The sequence below is a fragment of the Labrus bergylta genome, chromosome 2, assembly GCF_963930695.1.
Source record: "Labrus bergylta chromosome 2, fLabBer1.1, whole genome shotgun sequence".
NCBI lineage: Eukaryota > Metazoa > Chordata > Actinopteri > Labriformes > Labridae > Labrus > Labrus bergylta.
The window spans coordinates 36,188,434-36,214,104 of record NC_089196.1 but is presented as its reverse complement, the minus strand read 5'-3'; the positions used below and the strand labels follow the sequence as shown (position 1 = coordinate 36,214,104).

General features: G+C 40.2%; 1 protein-coding gene across 1 annotated transcript; it reads left to right on the top strand.

Moving 5' to 3' along the window:
* Nucleotides 1–7,076: 7,076 nt before the first annotated feature.
* LOC110004882 (natterin-3-like) lies at nucleotides 7,077–11,586 on the top strand. Its single transcript, XM_065951861.1, has 3 exons — nucleotides 7,077–7,184; nucleotides 7,269–7,362; nucleotides 9,569–11,586. The coding sequence occupies exons 2-3, from the start codon at nucleotides 7,269–7,271 to the stop codon at nucleotides 10,651–10,653; spliced, it is 1,179 nt and encodes a 392-aa protein (XP_065807933.1). The 5' UTR covers nucleotides 7,077–7,184; the 3' UTR covers nucleotides 10,654–11,586.
* Nucleotides 11,587–25,671: the final 14,085 nt, after the last annotated feature.

Genomic DNA, 25,671 nt, shown 5'->3' with positions numbered 1-25,671 from the left:
CTTTGGGACATGAACGTTACAAACAGCCAACACATCGAGCAAAATTCATGGACATTTCAGCAAGTTTTTTTTTTCAGATTTATGATCCAAATAAAAGACAAACAGCTGGAACTATGAAATGACATTTTATTACAAATTAGTCAACGAGAACTTACAAACAATACAGCAACTACATTTATATCAACTGACTTGTCATGGCTAACGAAGCGTTCTTTTTGCCCCCTGGCTGCGCGCGCACCCAGTACTCTTTGGGCCAGATTTACTAAAGGTTTGCGTGTCTTAAAACGTGTGCAAACTTGATACCACCAGCAAAAATAGTGCTATCTGATCTACTAACGGCGCGCAGTGAGGATTGAATCTTTCATATGAGCAAAACAACACACATTGTCCTTTTAGTACGTTTGACTTAATGAATATGTAATATGGGGCGTTTCTGTCCTAACGTGCAAAATACTGGGAGGAGAAAATGCAAACAAGTTAAGTTAGTACAGCATTGTGATTTACCAAGCAGACAAAAACTGAGGTGATTGTGACGGTGTCTGTATTTAACACCTTTGAAAAGAAGGTGCTAACCCAGGAGACCAGTGTTACACACAACAGACTGCTGTTATTGAAGTTAGGAGGAGACACAGGCTCAACAAAAGAAGACATACAGATCATGTTATTCTCCACACATGTTAATATGTTTGGAATGACAGCAGGAAACACCATGATTAAACTATATTGTTGTCTATTTAAACAAAACTGAACATTCACAGCCTCTGCATTCTAAAGAATCTCAACATTTACATTTATTTCTTCCTGTTTCCCTCATTTCGCCATCATTATATTTTAAACTTGGGATTTCTTTTTTCTCGGGCTGTGCGTCTCTCCCCCAGCTCGTGCGTTCCTCTCCATAGTGCGCTCGTCTCCTCCCTCTACAGCCCGCTGCTGCTACGCTTGACTGGGGGGACCTCACCACTGCTTGTACCCCCGTCTTCGATACCTCTTTCCAGAGCCTTTCTGTCCGATCAGACACAGCGCTGGCCAGCTGTCTGCTGCTCAACAATGTTCTGAGTGTCGCGCCTGAGCACCACAGAGGACACAGCTCACACCTCCTGCACAATGTATGACAATTCATCTTCAAAAGATGAAGAAAAGAGAGGCCCTGTTTAATAACAAGGTTTTCTTATAAACCAAATTTATTTTTGTAATATTCAGTTTTATCTGCTATAACTCAAAAATACTGTACCTTCATTTACCTCTTCCACTGATACCTATTTTGCGCTTGCAGTCATTCTGCTTTCCGTCCAAACTCTCCATGACGTAAACCAGTTGTCATGTCCAGCTCAGGGTCTTAGGTTGTTTTTATTTCTATCTTGTTTTATTTTCTGTTTTGGGTCACTAATTTCTCCTCTCGTTTCAGATCCTTCACTTCCTGCCCTCATGTGTTTCCCACCTGTGTGATTGTCTGCCCCGCCCTGATTGTTCCCAGCTGCATCTCGTTGTCTTCCCCCTCACCCTACTATTTAGTCTGTAGCTTCCCTTCCTTCTGTGCCAGTTCGTCTTCGACCCCTGTGAGAAGCGTTCAAGCCTTTTGTTTCCCCTTTGATCACTTTTTTGGATTGTATCTTCTTCAAGAGTAAAGACTGTTTTTTTCCCCCATCAAAGACTGCGTCGTGAGTCGTGCTTTTGGGTTCACTTACCTGTGGTGTTGTTACACCAGTAGAACACACAAAAACTTAAATAGTACCGCCTCCACAAGGTTAGTAGATCACCTGCAAAACGCCCACCAACCAAACGTACAATTTGTTGAAACGAACACGCAATTTAGTACTCTTTCATTGGGATCTTAGTAAATCAGGCCCTTTGTATACAAGAACCCCGTCTATATCACAGCTGAGAGGTGATCAGTTTTTCTTTAACTCCTCACAGTTTATTTTCTTGATTTGGGTCAGACGAGGTTTTAGCACAATCTGTGATTTCTATAGTGAAGGCACACTCTCTACCTTTGCTCAGTTGTGTACGGCCTTTAACCGACAGCAATCCCACCTCTTGAGGTTCTTTCAAATTAGGCATTTCCTCAAATCAAACACACCTTCGTTTCCAGATATTCCACCCGCTTCTGTAATTTATAAACTTCTGCTGGTGACGACAATAACGAAGCAACATATTTCATTTTTATATGACCTTTTAACTCCAGATGCACCTAAAGCCTTAATGAAAATTAAAACGGAATGGGAAGCAGAACTTAGCACTATATATGATGATTGGTGAACTGAGGTGCTGAAAGAACTAAAATCTTGTTCATCTTGTGCAAAATTTCAGCTCATTACAGTTGACATTACAATAAGTCTAGACTTGCCAAGATTTACCCGAATATGGCTGATGATTGTGATAGATGTTCCCAGGCCCCTTGTAATCTCACTCATATGTTTTGGTCGTGTCCGAGACTGGGGGAGTACTGGAAGTCTTATTTGAGAGCAATTTCGGAAATATTAGAGCAACTAATAGAACCATCCTAGAAGACTGCTATATTTGGTATACCTCTCCAATAGCCCGCCAGAGAATACTTTTATTGTGGAAGAAACCTTTGCCCCCCCTTACCTACTTCATGGTTACGTGATAAATATATTTTTTAGAGTTGGAAAAGATCAAATTATCAGTAAGGGGTTTGACAGACAAATTATACAGTCATAGGAAGCCTCTGATAGATTATTTTAGGAGGCTGACCTCGCTTGCCTCAGAGTGACTACCCGGGTGAGACGGTTGTTGCATTCTTGCATCTCTTAACAGCTGAGCAATGTACTGCTCCATATATGCACTGTTCTCTCCTCGCACTTATTTGAGTATATGACTCTTTATGGAAAGAAAGGTTATTGATTAAGTTACATGATTTGGGAATTAGGGGAAGAATGTTTAATTGGATTAAGAACTTTTTGTTGAAACGAACTATAGAGGTAACAGTAGGTGGAAAATATTCAAAAGTTGTTCAGCTAGAAAAAGGAACCCCCCAGGGAAGTGTCATAAGTCCTGTTTTTTTTAAACATAATGATTAATGATATATTTAACAATGTTGACATGGGGATTGGCCTGTCTCTGTTTGCTGATGATGGAGCCATCTGGAGAAGTGGAAGAAATGTTCAGTTCACTATTAAACAGATTCAAAAGGCTCTGGACTCTGTTGAGGTAGATAAGTGGGGCTTTAGAATTTCTGCTTCTAAAACAAAGTACATGGTGTTTGGCTTTAAGAAAAAATTGCCTGATATACAGTTGTGTTTGTATAGTTGTCCTTTAGAAAGAGTGAAGGAATTTAAGTTTTTGGGAGTGTGGTTTGATGAAAGGCTCACCTGGGCTGTCCATGTCAGAAAAATAATTGAAAAATGTGGAAAAGTACTAAATATAATGAGAAGTTTATGTGGTTGTGAATGGGGTGCAGAGAGAGGAACCATGCACACAATTTATCAAGCTATGATAAGGTCAGTGTTTGATTATGGCTGTGAGGTGTACGGCTCTGCTGCCAAGACTCTTTTAGAAAATATAGACACTTCTAAAGCATTAAGACTCTGTTCAGGAGCCTTTAGATCTTCCCCAGTATAATTTTACATCTGTTTTTACAACGGAATTATTAGCAATACTTTGGGCATTGTACTGGATCGAAGATGTCAAACCAGATAAAGTAGTGATTTGTTCAGACTCAGCTGCAGCCCTGATGTCCTTAAGAGGAAGGAGATCTACATCTCGACCTTATATTGTAAATGACATTTTAATTACTTTGTTTAGAGTTGAAAAACTGAACTGTGAAGTTTGATTAGTCTAGATTCCTGGGCATTCTGGGGTCATGGGTAATGAAGTTGCAGACAAGATTGCAAAATCAGCTTTAAATCGAATTAATACAGATGTGAATGTTCCATTTGGAAAAGCTGAATACAGAAGAAGAATTAAAGAAGTTCTTGAGCAAGAGTGGCAAGAAACTTGGGAGAAGGAAAAAAGAGGAAGACATTATTTTAATCTACAACCATTGATTAGGAAGTCAGTCAGTTATGCTGGAAACAGGAGAGAAGCAGTCAAAGTAACTCGAGGCTGGGTCACTGTGGGTTAAACCACTGTTTACACACTATAGGAAAACATCCCAGTGGACTGTGTGAATGTGGAAGTCCTGAAACAGTTATACACATATTATTACAATGTAAAAATTACACCTTACAAAGAACGGCATTATTCAAAAGATTGTCTGACGTGGGGATAACTTGTTTTTCAGTTAAAACATTGCTTGACCAATATGAGAACCATCACTTGATTGCAAAAGCAGTTATTATTTTTTTACAAGCTACAAAATTGTTTTCAAGAATCTAAAGTTATGCTTTGTAGAATTACTTAGTTCCCATCTACCTGTGGAGGGCCGTAATATGCCTAGATGCGTCCAAACTGCCGGAAAAATTACAAGAAGAAGAAGAAGACGGCACTGAGGGATAAATCTCTCATCTCCATGCAGAGTTCAAGTGCCAAAGATTCTCTGACAATCAGCCAATATCCTATGTCATATGAATATTGTATTTAAATCATTTACTCGTCTCTCCTGATTGTTGACAGATTGTTTTTAGAGATTCTTATGTTCTGTAATGTTTCTTTTCCTCTTTGTCTCGATGCTTTTCGATGTCGTGTGTGAAGCCCCTTGTTGCTGAAATGTGCTGTATAAATAAACTGCCTTGATATGTTTGTTTTCATGTCTTGATTATTATTTTAAACTTTTGGATTGTCCTCAATTTGTCTGCCCTGATTTCAAACACGTGACCTTCTAGATAACGTTCAGGGGAGATTTGTTCTTATCAAACAGATGTCTGTTCCCTTTATTAACCCTGACCTGAAATAAAAGGTAGGTCATCTGTGTTATTAGTGTGCAGCGCTTTATTATCCAGTTTTATTGTTTTATTATCGTCAAATACAAGAATATAATAAATCAATACAACATCCAAAGCAACAACAAAAAGGAGAGACATAACAAAGGCTTGAGAGTAAACAGGTGCATTCATTGCAGTCTTCTTTTTTTTAAGATTTCTTTTTTGGCATTTTCTGCCTTTACTGGGGAGACAGGACAGTGGATAGAGTTGTAAATCAAGGAGAGAGAGAGTGGGGGGTGACATGCGGGAAAGGAGACACAGGTCCGCCCACATAGGGCACGCGCACCAACCAGTAAGCTACTGGTGCCTCATTCATGGCAGTCTTAAGGGTTTAAGGACAGTTGAATTTTGTTGCACACCTTCAAATTATACATCGAAAAGCGTCCTAAGAAAGTGCACACGATGATGAGCTTTGATGCAGTTGAACTTCAACAGTTTGAAGCTCAAATGTGAGCTTGTCATGGACGTTGGCGCCCAGATACTTATAGCCTCAACAGCCTGGTTATTGGGGAGATGATTTTTCCTGAAATCCACCGTTATTACTTTGGACATTAATATCCAGGAAGGATGACCTGCTGATCCTGATCACTTTTGACACAGTTACACACCTAACTTTGGATAACACATATCGTTCATCAAATCAAAACTAAGCTATTTAAAAACAATTCACCCCCGTACAGTATGTGCCAGTGATGAAAATATAGCCTTTTTAACATATGTACTCCAGAAAATATCTAGATATTTACAGGAGGACTTCTCCGGAAATTCTCCCGAACTAGCCGTTCACATATGCTCCTCACAGCGGGGGACTTTCCCTGTCAGAGGGGAGGGGCCGTGGGGGATTTCCCGACGTAAGACGTGACGTAAATAAACAACGCGGAAGTAGCGACCGAAGCAACAGAGTCCGCTACACAACGTTATAATGAGAATATTTGCCTTTATATCAATGCTATGTGTACAACATACTGACGAACAGAAAACATAATGCAGCAGGTTCATTAGAGCACGGAGATCTTAGTGGTCGTGTGCAGACACTTTAGGCAGTCACTATATAAACGTCATTCTCTTTTCATTGGCTGAAATTGAAATCTCTGGAGTGTATTCGGCCGCGTTCAGACATCAGCTCACTCAAATATTCTGCGGATAAAATACTGGGGGTCTGGTCGGAGAAACTCCGGGTAAAGTCTGTGCGAAAAATGTGGCTGTTTGCATTCACACATAGCCTGAAGAACCTCCGGGTAGACAAATCTCTGGAGTTTTTCAGGAGATTTCCGTCTGTGTGAAAAGGGTTTAACTAATGTAAGATTTAAAAGTGAAGTAAATTCATATATTTGAGTATGTATTTAAGTTTAAGTTAAAAATAAGTTAACATTTATACAGTGAACTATTTACATATTTGAGTTTACAAAGTTAATATTGATATACTTACTTGTTTTAATGTTTGCAGTATCACCTAGTAACTGTGACCAAATTATATTGAATCTACTTCTGTGTTTGTCACAATGTTTGCCTTGAGTTTGATCATCCTAACCTCTGATTGGCTAAGGACGGGACATGTGATGAGTAACAAGGAAGTGTGTGTGGTTGTGTAGCTGAACAATGTGGATGACAGTAAAGTGCTGCTGAGAAAGTTATCCGTCTCCATCCTTTTGTTTCTCTTAACTAGAGTGATCCATCCACCACACATCGGACCCTCACATTACACTAATCAGACCAATTTCGCTTTTTGTACCAGGCTGTAAACATGTTGATTTCTGCTATAAAAACGGCTGTTTTGGCTGTGGTGTGTATGTGACTTCTGGTGTTCCTGGAGCCAGCCTCAAGCAGCCCCTCGGCAAACTGCAGGATTCTGCACTTCAGGATTGACCGGAGGTTGACACTTGGGCGTAACAGACACCAAGGTTTTAACTAAGATAGTTAAAAATAGTAAAATCTAATCATCAAGACAAACAAATTAGTGTTGAGGTAAAAAAAATGGGAGAATGAATTCTCTTACAATATATCTCCAGCTGGTTTGGAACAAACTATTGGAAAGAACAAATATGGAAGATTTGAATCTGACATTTAAGACTGAAATGACAGATCGCAGTAGAGGGTTCAGGTCATTAGCAAGTACATCTGATAAAGACATTCATATAAACAACTCTCACGTGTGGCTATAAACTCCTAAATATGACTGATCTAATCAATGTAGGTCAGAGCCAAGTCAAATGGAAACTATTTGTTTTATGATTTCAAGAAGCAGCGACAGTATATAAACCTGGAGGAGAAAGGAGGTGGACACAATGAGACAGGACTGCAAAGGTAAGTTCTTTCGCGATGTGTCCAATATTTCTCTTGATTTCATCGTATGTCTGTCTGCATTCATCGATCTGAACTGTATTTTAGATGAAGCTCTCCGGGATGTTGCTCTTCGCCCTGCTGGCTCTGTGTTCGGCCGCTCAGCAGGACATCGTGAAGGAGAACCCACAGACTGAAGAAGGTAAACAGAAAATGCTTTCATTAACTGCGTCTGCAAATTACCTTCACCAGGTACACACACATGTACACTGTAAATGCTGCTGATTGTTTTTTATTTAAGAGTTTAAATTATTTTAAAAGCAAGTCTTAAACCCCCATTATCTTGAAGAAGTTGATGATATGACTTTATTTCGCTCTACCATGGGCATCATTTTAACTTTATAAGATTCATTACTCATGAGAATCACTCTGAATATTCAAATAATTGAAAACTGTTCTCAATGAATGAGCTGCAGCTACTTGTGCAAAGACTTTATTTGGACTTTTTTGGCCCTGGGTTTTGTCTCTCAGGCAACTTACAGGAGACCCACACCTCTCCATTTTTGTTCATAGTATTATTTTAAAGTGTAGTTTTTTCAATATTGTTTTATCTTATATTATTTCATTGTTACTGGGGCTGGATTATTTGATTTAGATACCTTTGCAGTGTATGAAGCCGTTTTTGGGGGGGATTGAAGTACAGTAAGTACTTGGCCCTTGGCCCCAGTAAGTATTTCAACCTCTCCTGCAGGTTTTTGGCATTTTTTAAGTTAATGTTTGACCTTAAAGGTTCAATTTAAAGGTACAGTAGAGCAGTAAAGCTCTGATCTGTTTGTAATACAGCTGCAGCATGATAATATACTTGTTTGCTACTAGTAATACAATAAGGTCTCTACTGAGGAAATTCAATAACATACATTTTTAGTGCACTTGTTTCTTTACATGTAGGCTGTTGAAGGTGACTAAGCCTTGAGGTCATGAATTCTACTTTAACCAAGACTATCTTTTCTGTTATGGTTGACACTTGTTAAAGGTTGTGATTCTAATTTAAATTTGTTATTGAGGTCGAAGTTGGGTGGTCAATGTGTAAAGGGGGTTTCTAAGATTTATCTTCTTTTATATGTATGGGTTGGACACAATATTAGGGATACCTCTTAATAATTCATCTTCAGGCTGAATTTATGGTACGCCTTTTTTTGGTTGACCATAGAATAATAAAGTGGAAAACCCATTTAAAAAATAATTCTTGAAGTAATAACAGAACAAATTTAGTTAGATGGTTGGTTGGATGGTTGGTGATCAGTAAGTTAGTTTTTGGTTGGTTGGTTGGATGGTTGGTCAGTTAGTTGTTGGTTGGTTTGTTGGTTGTATGGATGGTTGGTGGTCAGTCAGTTAGTTGTTGGTTGGATTGTGGGTTAGATGGATGCTTTTTGTTTTATCAGTTAGTTTTTGGTTGGTTTGTTGGTTGGATGGATGCTTTTTGATCAGTAAGTTGTTGGTTGGTTGGTTGGTTTGTGGGTTGGTTGGATGTTGGTTAGTCAGTTAGTTGTTGGTTAGTTAGTTTTTGGTTGATTTGTTGGTTTGATTGATGGTTTTTTATCAGTAAGTTAGTTTTTGGTTGGTTGGTTGGATGGATGGTCGGTCAGTTAGTTTTTGGTTGGTTTGTTGGATGGATGGATGTTTTTGATCAGTCAGTTAGTTTTTGGTTGGTTGGTTGGTAGGATGGTTAGTTGGATGGTTGGTTGGTTGGTTTATGTCAGTAAGTTTGTTGTTGGTTTGTTGGATGGATTGTTGTTGGTCAGTCAGTTAGTTGTTGGTTGGTTGGTTGGTTGGTTGGATGGTTTTTGGTCATAAAGTTAGTTGTTTGTTAGATGGATGGTTGTTGTTGGGTCAGTTAGTTGTTGGATTGTTGGTTGGATGGTTATTGGTTGGTCAGTTAGTTGTTGGTTGGCTTGGTAGTTAGTTGGTTGTTGTTTTTGCATTTGTTTGTTTGTTTGTTTGGTTGGATAGTTGAAAGGTTGGTTGGTTGGCTTGGTAGTTGTCTTTTAGGGCAATAGATTAGATAATTGTTTAGTTTTATGAGTATTTTCTTGTTTGGTTGGATGGTTAAATGGTTGGTAAGGTGAGTGGTTGGTTAACTGGTTAGTTAGCTAGTAAGTTAGTCAACTAGTTACTTAATAATCATGGAGGAGCAAATACTTGCTTGAAAAGTCAACTTGAAAATATATTAGAAAGCTATCATAAATATAAATTCATGACTAACCCTGGCTTTTTGGATCATTTTTTTCCTTGATTTACGTAACTTAAAGTTCCTAATCTCACACTGGTGCAACATCCTTTTGACTGTAATTTTAGTTTGATTTGTAGAGGAATATAATCAGTATCTCTACTTTTATCCCTCCATGCAGTCACTCTCTTGAACCCCGATCTGGAGGAAAAGGTTCCTGAAATCACTGATAATGGATCACCGTTGGCTCCTCTGACTCCTGCTGAATTATTGAGGAGCAGAACCCGTCACTCTTTCTCTTTCCGGTATCAAGGCTCCACCCTGGAATGGCAGACCTCATATGGCTCCATCCCCTCTGGTGCTGTTTCTATTTACAACAGTTACACCAAGCGCACTGACTACGTCTGCAAATACGGGTGCTCTGCAGGCTTTATTAACCCTAGTAAGGGGCTCCATTGCCACTACCCCTATGGTGGTGAAGAACGTCTTGGCTACCCATTTGAAATCCTGGTGAACAAAGGCAACTTTGAGATTTTGGAATGGAAAGATGATTCATGGGGTGGTGTGCCTGAACATTCAGTCACGACTTGCTTAGGACAAGACGTATATGTTGCAAAGAACCAGTATGGTCTTGGAAAGGTGCATGCCAGACATAAGGCCTTCTTCCTCCCCTGGGAGGGTAAAGAGTATTGGTACAAGCATTACCAAGTCCTGACCATCAACAAACTTTTTTACAAAGAGAGCATGTACAATGTCATATACAACACAAATGTAAAGGTTACAGAGCATCCTCCACAGATCATGGTCCAGTCCACCATCACCAACAAGGAGTGTCTTCCAGTTACGAAAACATTAAGTCTCTCAAAAACATATCAGGAGGAGAGAAGGTGGGACACCAGCACTGCCACTACGACTGGGATCAGTAGTAGCATCACTGCTACAATCCCATTCATCGGGTCTTTGGGTATCACACTCGAGACTGCGATAACAGTGGAGTTCTCTTCAGGTCAAACCATGACGAAGTCAACAACCTACACTGATTCTGTCGAGCAAACCGTCCCTCCAAACCACTCCTGCAAAATCCACATGGTTGGTAGCAAGTACGAGGCAAACATCCCCTTCACAGCACGCCTGAGACGGACATACTATGACAGGAGGACCACAGAGGTGTCCATCAGCGGTACGTTCAAAGGTGTAAACATTGACAGAATCCACACTATTGTGGATCGCTGCGAACCCCTACCCAATGCCAGGCCTTGCTCCTGAAAAGCAATGAGAGGAGCTTTTTAAGATATGATATAAAAGGGAATGTTAAGTACCGATATACAGATACAGAAGATATACAGATAAATCAACTTTTATAAAAGGGGTTTCAGATATATATTTTGGTTGTTGTTCTATCTTCTTTTCTTGAATAGCTATCATAGAAATAATGAAATGGATTATAAACATACACATTGTTCCAAAAAAAGTTTGATATCTTAGAGGTATCCCGCAGACTCATTTCAGGTAATTGTTATATGGTCACTGCTTCGTGTTATTAGTGTGCAGCGTTCCTATTAGATTGTTTTAGGACTGAATTCCTTTATTATCATTGCACACTGTACACAATGCTATACATCTTTGAAAAAACAATAACTGGCAGCCACACACATGCAAATCCAGAATATTTATGAAAATGATATAGACATATAAAGATTAAGAAAACATAAGGGGTGTGTTATAGGACCATTTGCAACTTGCAAAAATATTACTGCCCATAAAGTGTTATGATGCATGATAATACTGACATTTTATTTTAGGTTATTGAAATATAAAGGAAATGTTACATGCATTAAAAGAACGCCTTGTTTCAAGTCAGCAGAAGTATAGTTGAGCGTATTCTTGTATAACTATCCGAGGAAAAGTAAAATGGCTGACCAATTTGTGCCTAACTCACATTTTCAGTAACAAAATCTGATTTTGGAGAGCTTTCCCACAGACTCTTAGATAACCTTTTGATTTTATGGTTAATTTTTATTTTTCTTCTTTTAAGCTGTATTTTAAGTTTTCAGATTATTTCCTTTCAAGTTGTTGGACTCATCTTTATTTCTTAAAAGTATTTTTTTTAAGACTCTTAGAGCACCTTCATCATTCACAATACTTTGTAAACTGTATGATTCTGCAAGTTACAATAAAACTGTAATCTGTTGCGCATTACTAGATGTATACTGTCCTCTTTCCTCTGAACAAAACCAAAAGAAATCAATCCTGTACACACACGCGCCAAGTTCTCAAAAACATCTTTGTCCACATGAAAATGTAAAACACACTGTTACTACTCTCATGAGTACATCAAGTCAAAAACAATGTCCTTGACATGCAAACACTTAATCGCCATTCCTTTGCAATTAACATTTCATTTACAGAGTCGTCCAATCAGGCGTCTCTGCTCGTATAGTGGGAGAGTATGTACGTGTGAGCATGTAAAAAGTGCAGTTGGAGGCTGTAGTCCTCAACGCGGACGGCCCAGGTTCGAATCCAGCCTGTGGCTCCTTTCCCGCATGTCATTCCCCACTCTCTCTCTCTCTGATTTCCTGCTCTATCCACTGTCCTATCTCTACATTAAAGGCACAAAAAGCCCAAAAATAAATCTAAATTAAATTAAAAAGTCCAGTTAGGATCATTAGCACCAGCGCTATTTTGGTGACGTCTGCCATCGCACTTATCATCATGACAACAAAAGTGACAGCGTCGCACGATGACGTCACGCGGAGGAGAAACCGGCGCACAGCGTGACGTTACAAGAACAACTGTTTTACCAGTCTACACAGAAACACCTTAAACAGAGTTTAATATCTTCACCCTGGAAGGAGTTTTAGTTAAGGAGAGTTTTCAGTGACCTAAAACACAATTTGTGTATGAACGGTCAAAACCAGAAAAACCTGTTTAAAAAAAATACCTGATTACGTGAGGACGAGGTCTAAGATACAATCTTTATTTAATAAAAATTTGTGTAGCGCTAATTCATATAAAATGTTGTGTCAAGACACTAAACTAAAGACCTTATTCTTTGTTATATTATTTACAAAGACCCAGCATGTTAGTCGGTGAGCGTCCGGTCAAATTTATGGCCAAGATGCTCGCGGTGTCTCTACGTTTGGATGAGGCTCCGGTGCTGGACAGGGCGCATCGGTCACTAAGGAGGAGGCAGGAGTGTAATGGCGGTGTAATGTAATATTAACTGAGCATCATGCTGCTTAAACTGATAAATGTTCTGCATTGTCTTCCACACACGACCAATTCAACAGTCACAAGTTGATCATATTGTAAATTTAATGACACTCATAGAGAAATTGTACTAAAAATTGACAAAACCTGACAAACATTGAGGTGATGTGACGGTGTCTGTATTTATCACCGTTGAAAGGAAGGTGTTAATGCAGGAGACCAGTGTTACACACAACATGCTGCTGTTATGTGAGTGAGGAGGAGACAATAAAAGAAGACATAAAGATCACGTTTTCCCCCCACACATGTTAATAAGTTTTAAATGTCATGCATTTATTTTTGATTTCACTTCAATAATCGTTAACGAAGAGAAACACCAGGATTAAACTACAGGCTGTTGTTGTCTTTTTATAGCCAAAGAAAACTGAACATTCACAGCCTCTGCATTCAAAAGAATTTCAACATTTACATTTATGTCGTCCTATTTCCCTCTTTTCACCAACATTATATTTTAAACAGGGATTTCCTTTTTCTCAGGTTGTGCGTCTCTCCCCCAGCTCGCCCCCTGCGGTGTGCTCCTCTCCATAATGCTCTCGTCACCTCCCTCTAAAGCTGCTGATACTCTGTAGGACGCTTTGATTGGGGCACCTCACCAATAAAATACTATTTTATATTTTATAAGCAGTTTGCCACCACACTGCACTTTTACTCTCCAAAGGTATATGAGTATGTGCGTGACAACTTTAATAAAGCTTTAGCACACAGTCACACCATCCACACAGCTGATCCAGGATTTACTGTAGCATCTTCTACAGCACTGAAAGGTCATGTACAGGCAAACAGAGAGAAGGGAAAAGAAACAATCTGTGCTCTCAAATAACAAAGCAGTCTCAAATCTTTTTGAGGAATTACAGCTAAAAAGATTCTACTTTGCATACAGTACATCCTCTGATAAATACAATGAAGTACTTTGATTGTATTTCTGTGGTGTTCCTGTAGGTGACCATGATGCAGCCAGACTGAAGCAGCAGCTTGTGAAGGTGGACGCCATCATCTTGTCTTTGCAGTGCTGATTCTGAAGAGAACACCTTCACAGAGGACTCAGAGGTAAAATGATCTCTCATATGATTGGACCGTGTTATTGTAACCGCTATCGGCATCAAAGTCATTTTAGTAACAAATTATAATCCTTCTTAAAATGTAAGGAAGACTAGCAGAAGATTTTAACAGCCTCTATGGTTCTACAAGAAGTTCATGTTTAAATTGTTCTTCTTTCTGTCTTCAAAGAAATCAATGCTCAAAGGAAACAGCAGTCCAGACTCTGATTCCAGCTCCGGTGAGGTTCAGCACACAAATTGGCTTTCTGATTATATGAGAATATTTAACATTAGTTTGATTTATCAGGCTGGCCCATGTGATGACAGTTTAAAATAATCTTCAATAGAAAGTGGCAGGAACACTTTTGTCTTACAACATAAATTCATAAAGATGATCGTATTATTGAATTCATCATGTCTTATTATATATTTAGTTTTTTCTCTTAAATAGTTCTCCTGTCTTAAAAACAACCTTTAGAACCTGAAGTTTAGCAGAACCTGAGGACAGATCTGATTTCAGGTCTGAGGCAGAAACATCACAGTAAAATTCATTATACTTTACATTTAACTCTGTGATTGTTTTTCTTTATTACAGAAGATGCTCTCAGATTCAGATCCATCAGCAACATGGAGGACTCGTCCCCTGACAACGTGGAGGACTCGTCCCCTGACAACGTGGAGGACTCGTCCCCCGGCAACGTGGAGGACTCGTCCCCCGGCAACGTGGAGGACTCGTCCCCCGGCAACGTGGAGGACTCGTCCCCCGACAACATGGAGGACTCGTCCCCTGAGTGTTTCCTGTCCTCTCTCGATGGTCTTCTTCTCTTCAGTTATTAACTCTTGAAAACAGCAGCACAACATGCCAGACTGTTTGACAAGTCTGTGATTGAATAAATGGAAATGGAATCTCATACGTATCTTGCTATGCTTATTGGCTTTAAATGTTTAATATTAAATAAGTTTGAAAGCCATTTATCTCAGACGAGCCCGGCTGTGACAAGCTGAGCTCGTCTGTTAGCTTTGCTGTTGTTGGTCAAGAAGAAATTAATGTCAGTTCAAGGCCTTTTCAAATGTGAGCTATAAACTTAACTGCTAAATGATTTTACTGTGACCAACACGTTGTTGTACTCCAGTTAATCAGAAACAGTCATATCAGATTTAAAAAAAGTTTATTTAAACATTTTATGAAAAAAAAAAATCTTCAATAAACAACCCCTGGCTTCATTAACCATGTGGAAGTAAGGGAGACCATCAGGTCAAACTGCTGGGACATAAGAGAAAGTATAAAACATAATTTAACAAAGAAATCCAAACAAAAATCAAATAAAGTAAAGAGATCCTGGATGATTGTTTGACTGTTAAAATATGATGGAAAAGCAAATCCAACACAACCCTCCAGCATCTGGCCTTTCAAACACAGGGCAACATCATGTAAAGAAAAATAAATTAAATATTGACCTGGATCTCTGTGTTTTATCTGAGGATGACTATGGTAGCCTTCTCACTGTTCACTGTCACAAAGCACCAGACTCTGTCCACCTTCTTCAGACGTCGATCAGCTCCTCTGGGTGATGGCAGAGAGGACTCTTCATCTGGGAGAGCTGCTGGTGTAAGGTCATTTCTCCCACAGTGGATGAGCAGGGCATCTGGCACAGGTGATAAAAGGAGGAGGTTCCTTCAAACTAAGAGACCCCAGCCTGACCTCTGTAACAGGTGTGCAGATGAAGGTTGAAATGAGTCATTTTTAGGTTCTGTTGATTGTAAAATGGAAAAGAAAACATCACCTTTCTATTTAACATTTAGCTGGTGTATGACTCAGTGTGATTTTTATTTTAGAAGACTGTATTGTTAACAACAGCTTGTTTTGACAATCCTCTTATGAAACTTAAATAAAAATCACAGGATATAAACTTTTAACAGATGATTTTAACTTACACTTCACCTCTGTGGAAGATGTCAGACCAGCTTTTATCTTTTCTTTGCCTAAATGAAGACACAAAAACAATTGATTTACTGTTCATTTAAATATATTAGAAAAGCAGACTTGAATCACATTGCAGACTATCAGTTTCTAACAGAATACAACATATCTTACCACCTGTAGTCTACGGTCTGTGGTGCTAACCTAGCTTAAATATAGCTTAAATATAGAATGATTTCGTTAAAACCAGCCCATGTGTTTTCAATAATGATCAAAATAACTGGATTTTTTAAAACACTGTGTTTAAATATTAGACTTTGAATACGGCGGTTTGTTGTACTTACACATTTCTTCATCGTAGACCGGCAGAGCGCTTTCAGCGTAGCTGGGCTGCGTAAGTCATCAGGGCAGTACGCTAAGTGGGCGGGGCGTGTTACCAGGGCTCCTCCCCCCGGACTCTACTGCGCAGACTCTGGCTCCAAATGACGTCAAAATCGCAAGATGGAAGCGCCCCTAAGCGGCGTATTTTGGCTTCAAGAACGTTGTCCTACCAGTAGAATTATGTCTAACTCAGCACAATATATCAATTCATTACTTCAAGCTTATGGTTTAGTTGATCCCTGTAGTTTAAAAAAAACCCACCTCCAGATTTTACACGTTTTTCTCATCTGCGCACCAATCTTACTTGAGGATTGACTTCTTCCTCTTAGGTAATAGACTCATGCCCCTAGTTAATTCTTGCAATGTCAGGGAAATAGTAATCTCAGACCATAGTGCGGTGGTTTTGTCACTTTGCTTCCTGGATAATGTTTCTTCTAGATGTTTGTGGAGGATGAACACCCTTTTGCTTTCTGACGAGGAGTTTGTTTAATTTCTATCCAACCAGATAGATTTCTTTTTGGAAACTAATGATACACCAGACACCAGTAGGGGTAATCTATGGGAGACAATGAAGGCATACCTCAGAGGACAGATAATAGCATATACAGCAAGTATGAACAAAAGAAAGGCACAACGCTTGGAAGAGCTAACTTCTTTAATTAACAAAATAGATACATAAAACATGCAGCTTCGCCTACAGCGGATCTATATAAAGAGAGGATCAGGTGGCAAACTGAATTTGATAATTTGTCTACGGGTAAGGCAGAAGAACTCTATTTAAAATCCAGATTTAAATGCTACGAATCTGGAGAGAGGGCACATAGGTTACTTTCTCACCAGTTAAAACAGGCAGAAGCGACAGCATATATTTCAGAGATTGAGACAGCGGATGGTAACGTAACAATTGGCCAACGTGAGATTAATGAGCAGTTTAAATCTTTTTATAAGCACCTATATTTCTGGACAAAGTCACTCTACCAAATGTAGAGTGTAGACTTTGAATGTAGAGTATATGAAGGCTCTACGTCATGCTCGAGCTGCTCCTCTCTAATCGAGGAAAACAAAAGCCATCCTAGATACCTTTTCAGCACTGTAGCCAGGCTGACAGAGAGTCATGGCTCCATTGAGCCTTGTATTCCTCTAGCCCTCAGCAGTAATGACTGCCCTTACCTGGTGCAGATACGTCTGATACGGCAGAGACAGTTCCAGGACCATATATTAGTCTCAACTGTTTTTCTCCAATCGACCTTTCAGAGCTAAATTCAATTATTTCTGCGTCGAAACCGTCAACCTGTCTTTTGGACCCAATCCCAACCAAGCTGTTTAAGGAAGTTTTTCCCTTAGTTAGCAACTCTATATTAGATATGATCAATATGTCTTTACTGGCAGGCTATGAACCCCAGGCATTTAAAGTAGCGGTAATCAAACCTATACTCAAAAAACCTACTCTAGATTCAGGAACTCTAGCTAATCAGCTGTGTGACTTTCTCCATGACAACAGTTTATTTGAGGAGTTTCAGTCAGGATTTAGAGTCCACCATAGCACTGAGACTGCACTAGTTAGAGTTACAAACGACAGGCTTCAGACAGGGGACTTCTCTCTGTGCTCGTCTTGTTAGATCTTAGTGCTGCTTTTGACACCATTGACCATCAGATCCTATTATACAGACTAGAACATTTACTTAGAATTACAGGGACTGCTTTAAGTTGGTTTGAATCCTACTTATCAGACCGATCTCAGTTTGTACATGTTAATGATGAGTCCTCTATGCACACCAACGTTTGCCATGGAGTCCCACAAGGTTCAGTGCTTGAACCAATTCTCTTTACATTATATATATGCTTCCTCTGGGAAATATTATGAGGAAACACTCCATACAGTTTCATTGTTATGCAGATGATACTCAGCTTTATGTATCAATGAAGCCCGATGGCACCAGTCAGTTATGTAAGCTAGAAACATGCCTTAATGACATTATGACCTGGATGACCAGAAATGTTTTGCTGCTTAACTCAGACAAGCCTGAAGTTATTGTGCTAGGCCCTAAAAACCTCAGAGATACTTTTTCTAGTGATTTGACTGTCCTTAGTGACATCAGCCTGGCATCTAGCACCACTGTTAGGAATCTAGGAGTTCTATTTGATCAAGATATGTCTTTTAGCTCTCACATCAGGCAAATTTCAAGAACAGCCTATTTTCACCTTCGTAATATATCCAAGATCAGGAATATCCTGTCGCAAAATGATGCAGAAAAACTAGTTCATGCATTTGTTACCTCCAGACTGGATTATTGTAATTCTCTTTTGTCAGGGTGCTCTGGCAAGTCTCTAAAGACTCTTCAACTGGTCCAGAACGCTGCAGCTCGTGTACTGACTAGAACTAGGAAAAGGGACCACATCACTCCTGTGTTGGCTTCTCTGCACTGGCTCCCTATACAGTCTGGAATAGAATTCAAGATCCTTCTTCTCACTTACAAAGCTCTAAATGGCCAGGCACCATCTTATCTTAAGGAGCTACTAGTGCCGTACTGTCCCTCGAGAGCGTTGCGGTCCTGGAGTGCAGGCCTGCTGGTGGTACCTACAGTCTCTAAGTGTACTATGGGGGGTAAAGCCTTCAGTTATCGGGCTCCTCTCCTCTGGAACCGCCTTCCAGTCGGGGTCCGGGTGGCAGACACAGTCTGTATTTTTAAGAATAGACTTAAAACTTTCCTTTTTGATAAATCTTATAGTTAGTGCTGGTGTAGACCAGCTCTTAGTTATGCTGCTATAGGCTTGAGCTCCTCTCTCTCTCTCTCTCTCTCTCTCTCTCTCTCTCTCTCTCTCTCTTCTCTCTCTCTCTCTCTCTGTGCATATACAGTACATCATATTACTGCATGTATCGATCTGTAAATCTCAGTCACTAACCACCTACTTTCCTGGGAGCTCTTGAGCCCTCTTAGGCTCCTCAAGATAGTTGGTTGACGGCCTGCCAGAACAGGTATATACCCATTTAAAGTGAGCTGTGATAACTCTACGTATCTTGGAGTAACAGTTACCAGAAAATACAGGGACCTCTTTAAATACAATTTCAAAGCTGCCCTTGATAGAGCTAAAGTAGACCTCCAACGATGGTGCTCCCTCCCTATTTCTCTAGCAGGGAGAATAAACTCTGTAAAAATGTCAGTTTTGCCTAGATTTTTATTCTTGTTTCAAACGATACCGTTTTTATATCAAAAGCTTTTTTTTAAGGAGTTTGATAAATATATAAATTCCTTTTTGTGGAATAAAACTACCCCCAGAGTGAAAAGGATCTTTCTTCAGCGTCGGAGGGAAGAGGGGGGGTTTGGTATTCCCAATGTCATGTTATACTACTGGGCAGCTAATGTACACAAAATAGCTCATTGGATTTCAGTGCCAGAGGATCATGGTAGTCCGGAGTGGGTGAACATGGAAAGACGCCTCAATGACCCAACAAACTTGGGCTCTTTAGTCTGCTCCCCATTACCTATCAATTTTAAAGGGGCAGGTAACCCTCTCATTAAAGGCTCTCTAAAGATATGGTCACAGTGTATGACCCACTTAGGGTTAAAGCAAGCCCTTTGCTGAATGCCACTCACCAATAATCCACTTTTTAAACCATCAATGCTAGATGCAGCATTCCTGCAATGGTCTAGAAAGGGCTTGAGCAAGGTGTCAGATCTGTTCAAAGATAATATTTTCATGTCTCAGATAGTAAGAGGTTTTGGTATTCCACAGTCTCATTTCTTTCGGTACCTTCAGATCAGGGATTTTGTTATGAAGAATTTTACAACATTCCCTTCTCTAACCCCCATCAGCTGGTTAGAGGATTGTATCCGTGAAGGCCCTTCTGAGTATAATTCTATATCGCAAGTATATGACATCTTACTGTCGACAGCCTCGCCCAGCTTGAACCATTTAAAGTCAAAGTGGGAGGATGATTTTGGCGAAAGACGCTTCGAAGAAACCTGGAAATCAGCTGTTGCTGGGATCCACTCAGCCTCTATTTGTGTCAGAAATAATGTTATTCAGTTTAAAATAATTCACAGACTTCACTTATCAAGGACCAGACTTGCCAAACTTTTTCCTGAAATTGACCCAACCTGTCAACGGTGTAACAGGGACCCAACAACTCTTTTTCACACTTTCTGGTCATGCCCAGGGATGAAAAAATTTTGGAATAGGATTTTTGAGACATTTTCGTACATGTGTAATAAGGACATTGATCCGGTGCCCGGTTGGCAATATTTGGTGTCCGTGCTTTGGCCTTTTCATCAAGGGGGGAAGGGGGGAAGGGGGGGGGGGGGTGTTGACTGTTTTGAATAATGTGTGATGTCAATGTGTGTTTCTCCTTTGATTGCTTGAAAAACCAATAAAGATAATTTAATAATAATAAAAAGAAAACATGACCTTATGTTTGTGATGGCCCTGACGATGGTGTTTTGCGTGGTAGTGTTGATGTTCTTTTATGTTTCAGAGTTTTGGTTCCCTCTGGTGGTTGGTGGTGGTATGCCTGCTGGTTGGTAAGGAGACCCCGCCCACCTACCTGTGATTGCAGATGAGCTTCACCTGAGTGGAGGGGCATTAAGCCAGGCTTCCACAGCTTTCTTGCTCTCTGTCCCTCTGGCCACTGGCTTTCTGGTGTTTAAGTAACAGTTACTGAACTCAGCTCAGAGAGCATCTTGTTTTCTCTCCCCCTCTGTCTCTCTCTCTCATACACACACACACACACACACACACACACACACACACACACACACACACACACACACACACACACACACACACACACACACACACACACATTTATATATGTGTAATCGAAAATTATACAAGAATAAAGTCGTAAATTTACGAGATTAAATTCGTAAATGTACAAGTATAATCTCGTAAATTAACGAGTTCGAGACCAGCCTGCGTGAAAATGATGAAAGCAGAACACTTTTTTTTCTTTTTCAGCAAGCATAATAGTAACAATAATTGCACTTGTGAATTTTTATGCAGAGGAACATTATTTGCATTGAAAGCAACAGACATTTAAAACAGAATGAAGACCAAATAAAAAACATCTTAAGAAAATTAAGGTAATGAATAAATAAATACTAAAAAGTATATATTATAAAAATACAAAAAAAACCCCAGATCATTTATATAGATGATCAATTACAGGTCAACCCGATTTAGAAAAAAAACATATACCGCAGTCTATAAGATTTTAATTGCCACACACGTACCCCAAATTAGTAATTCTATTGTATTCTAAAAATCCTGCCTCCTGCACTAGTAGGTGCAAGAAATAATAAATAAGCTTACAAATATAGATCCACATACATACAGCATAGTCTAATACACAAATACCTGTGCTTAAACATCACTCTGGAACCGCAGGGAAATGTAGACGCCTAACATAAGAAAAGAAGTGGGACCACATTGCATTGAATTTGTTTAGAGACCCTCTTAGAGTGTGTCTAATTTTCTTCAACTTTACACAACTTAATACAGAGTGAATCCAATTTCCATACGAAGGAGGAGCAGGGGATTTCCATCTGAGCAAAATAAGTCTTCTTGCCAACAATGTGACAAAGGCTATCAAATCCTTCTTCTATTTGGCCAATTGTAAAGCTGGGGAGGGAACACCAAATAAAGCATTAAAGGGGTGAGGGTCAATCTTGGTACTGCTTATTTCTGAAATTGTGTTCAAAATAGTTACCCAAAAAATGGCTAGGGAAGGGCAAGACCAAATCATGTGAGTGTGATTTGCAGATGACTGAGTACATCTCAAACAGTGAGGGCTCAAATCTTTGTAAATTTTAGATAGTCTGGACTGTATCGTCCCCACAACCATCGCTCGTTCCGAGACAAACTTCACAAAAGATTCATTGCTTAGCGTCTATGTGTTGAACCGCCAAGGTTGTCTGGAACAATCTGCAGCTGGAAAGGCAATTTCCAAAATGACAGGGGCATGATCAGAAATAACTATTGGGTTATGAGAACAATTAGATATACATTGGAGGAGTCCATCACCCCCTAGGAAGTAGTCTATTCTAGTAAAACTGTGATGGACTGGAGAAAAGAAAGAATATGTTATGGATAGTACAAATTCTGGACCCAAAAGCACGACTCAGATAGGCAGGATCAAGTTGATAACAAAAAGCTTTATTTCCAAAAGTGACTCAAAAAGTGCAAGGAGGAGGGGTAGTGCGAGTTTCCCAGTGGCAGTGTCCGTGATCCCAGTGTGGTGTCCCAAAAGCACAGGTGAGGTGAAGCAAGAAACACAAACAGCTATCTGATGCAAGGCAGAGAAGAAAAAAGGGGTTAGCTACACAAGCTATCACAACGAGAACTAGTAATCACAGAGAAGCCAAGAGAGTACAATACCACGCGAGCTGGTGAAACAATCTGGCGGCGAGGTGAAGCAGAGGGAAGTCTTTGTAGTAGAGATCCTGATGACCAACTAGCTGCACCTGGTGCCGCCTGAGAACTTGAACCCTGCCCACCAAACTCACACAGACAGGAGAGAGACACATGAGGATTAAACAGACAGGGAATGACAAACAACACCACAAAAGTGGGGTAGAAAAACTCTCCAAGGGTCTGAAATTGTCAATTCTGACATAAAATTTCAAATAACCTTCGCTGTGGTTGAAACAGCTGTAAATTTGGAGGAAGATCTGTCCAATGAGGAGCCAGCCAGCAATTAAAGTCACCACCTAATATCAACATATGAGAGGACATATCAGGCAGCAAAGAAAACACTGATTTGAAAAAATCCCTATCATCCCAGTTGGGGGCATAGACGTTAACTAGAAGTACCTTAGTGGAGAATAGTGTACCACTGACAATGACGTACCTACCATTACGGTCAGCAATAACATTAGAGCAAGTAAAGGGTATTGATTTATGAATTAAAATAGCCACATCCCTTGCCCTATTCTGAAATGAGGAATGGAACACCTGACCCACCCACCTGCACCTAAGACTTGAGTGTTGTGATACCTTAAGATGACTTTCTTGGAGAAATACGATGTGAGCCTTCATTAGATGAAGATGATGAATACTGCGTTTAACTGGATTATTGATACCCCTGCAGTTCCAGGTGAGAAAATTAAGACAGCCAGCCCCCGCCGGAAGCATCACAGCAGGCTGAGTCATGTGTTAAGAAAAAGAGGACGTGTTAAGGCACAATATGAACAAATAATCATGGTTGACCCTTCAGTTTTAGATTCAAATAGAAAATTCAAACAAAAAAGCACAACAAGAAACATATAAGGACTTTTTAAAAATGAAGAGCAAAAAGAGCAAAGAGCTCCTTTCCCCACACCCCCCCAATGCCGAAGCATCCCCCCAACTGAGATGCAAGCAAATACCTTGATAGACAGAAAACCTAGAGCAAAACATTCTTACCTTTACTCTTTGCTACCTGAAATGTGTGACCACTGTGAAAATATCAACTAAGAAAACAAATAGAGACAAATTGGCCTCCAACTCAGTCACTTAAAAAAAGCCGACTTATACATGAATATTAACTCCTTCAGATGTAAAGCTGGTTGTAAAACTTTAAAGCCTGAGGCCATCTGACACAAATAACTGCCCCATAGGCGCCAATTTATGTTCATGCTGGTGGGTGCCCAACACCAAACGTGACTTTAAAAAAAAAAATTATTTAAGCATTTAAATGCATGCATTTTGAAACCTCCATATAGGCTGCAGCAACGACGGACATGAACGCACACACACACACGGACACACGCATAAACAAATCATCATCATCATCAACCTGTATTTAAGCCTCGAAGATCAAATACACACATACACATACACTGCACTACACGGAAAGTAATACTCAATGCTACTCAATAAAGCCAAAGGCTCACATGAACAAAAACAAAAAAATCCACAGACATATAGGCTAGGCTATTCCAAGCCGGAAAATAGGCCTATAAGCGCACCTGAATGTGACGCTGCCCGTGGTGCTGAAAGTCCGTTCAACTATAAAGCACGCACTTTTCAGCACCTGCTCCACCTGATCTTTATTCACTATGCTAATGAAATGATCACTACGAAGCTCTTAATCAGAAAAATAAAAACTTTAACAAGCGACACAAACTAGCAAATCATTGCCACCAAAACTGCAGTAAAAAGGCTCACCTGAGGATACAACTCCGACACCAACTATATTACAAAGCACTACAGTATAAATCCATTAAAACAATAACCTAACAGTAAAGGTAAGAGGCCCACTATTAACAAGTCAAACACATTATAATAAGCACGACATTGCAAAAGATCAAAGCACATGCAGTCATACACAGCCGGTTACATCAACACAAAGGCCGTACATTTTTGTCACTGTGCTGTTAATTCCTGATCAGGAAAGTGTTGCCCCTTGTAACCGTGCGCTTAATGAATTGGTCTGCGATTATGTCTAAGTTACTATTTCATGTCAAAGTCTTGTGACAGTTCAGTATAGCAACATGGTTCAGTCGCACTTGCCCCATTGTGGATCGAAGATAGGTCTTCAGGCGCCGCAGGCTGGAAAATGACCTTTCTGAAGTGCAGGATGTTACAGGGACAGTCAGTGTGAGTTTCACAAGTTTAGTGATCTCTGGCAGCATGTTTCTCAAGTACTCTCCCTGATCCCCTTTCAGAAAGTCCACTACATCCTGAAAAGTACCTAAACAAACTCCTCACTGTTTTGCTACATCCATGCACATATCATGATGCAGTATGAGCCTGATTTCATCCAAATCCTCCCTGTGGAACTGTATGATGTTTTTGCAGTCGCCCTTACCGGTCACAAAATCCTCAACGTCTGGCAAGTGTTTAAATGCAGATGGACTAAATCTACAGTCCAGGGATGTTGATGCTGTGTCCATTATCTCAAAGTACTGCTGTCGGAACAGTTCTTCTGGCGTCTGAAAGCTGTGTGGCTGCGTACCTCCATCTTCCAATCGGAGGGGGATTTTTCTTGGTCTGGGCACAGCTGGGCTTTCCAAGTTCAAGTCATGGGCTTCTGCAGTAGTGTTTTCCCCAAATTCTGGGAATCCTTCTTCTGAGTGTGTCAACTATCTGTCTTGCGCTCTGCATGTGTAACTGGCGTTTTTGTAGTGCAGCGTTGACTGTTTCCATGCGAGAAAAGAATTTAAGCATGAGTTTTAAGGAAAAAAGGTGCTAAATTTCTGCAGGTGCAGAAGAAGTCCACTGGCTTTACCTCCTGCATCACCTTTGTCATTTAAACACAGGTCCTCTAGAAATTCCATCAGCGCACTGTAGTTAGACGCAATGGATTGCAATGAGGCCGCCTTCACTGTCCAGTGCGTCGGGCACAGAGGTCGCAAAGAGGGTGCGTCTTTGCATTGAAACCCTTGGAACCAGGAGAGACGCTTAGGTGAATTTCTGATTAGGGTTATCATGTCACAAATAAGTGCTTCCTCAGATGGCCAATCCCTGAAATGAAAGGTACTGGATTGAGGAAAGAATCGCCAACAAAGCTGTTCTGGCAGCTGCCATTTGTTGGTGTTTACCAGTGGGTGCCCGTGGGTGCTCGACTTTCTCCGTGGGTGCTCGGGCCCCGAAGCACCCACGGAATCGGCGCCTATGCCCCCAACACTCCAACAAATAGGGGTAATACACACCCTCACATTCGTGCATGTACAATCCTGCAAAACTGAATCATTA

What these genes read in the sequence shown, in the direction of transcription:
- LOC110004882 (XM_065951861.1), top strand. Translation starts at nt 7,269, where the DNA reads ATGAAGCTCTCCGGGATGTTGCTCTTCGCCCTGCTGGCTCTGTGTTCG. An exon ending in GAACCCACAGACTGAAGAAG is followed by an intron (nt 7,363 to 9,568) that starts GTAAACAGAAAA and finishes CCCTCCATGCAG; the next exon opens with TCACTCTCTTGAACCCCGAT.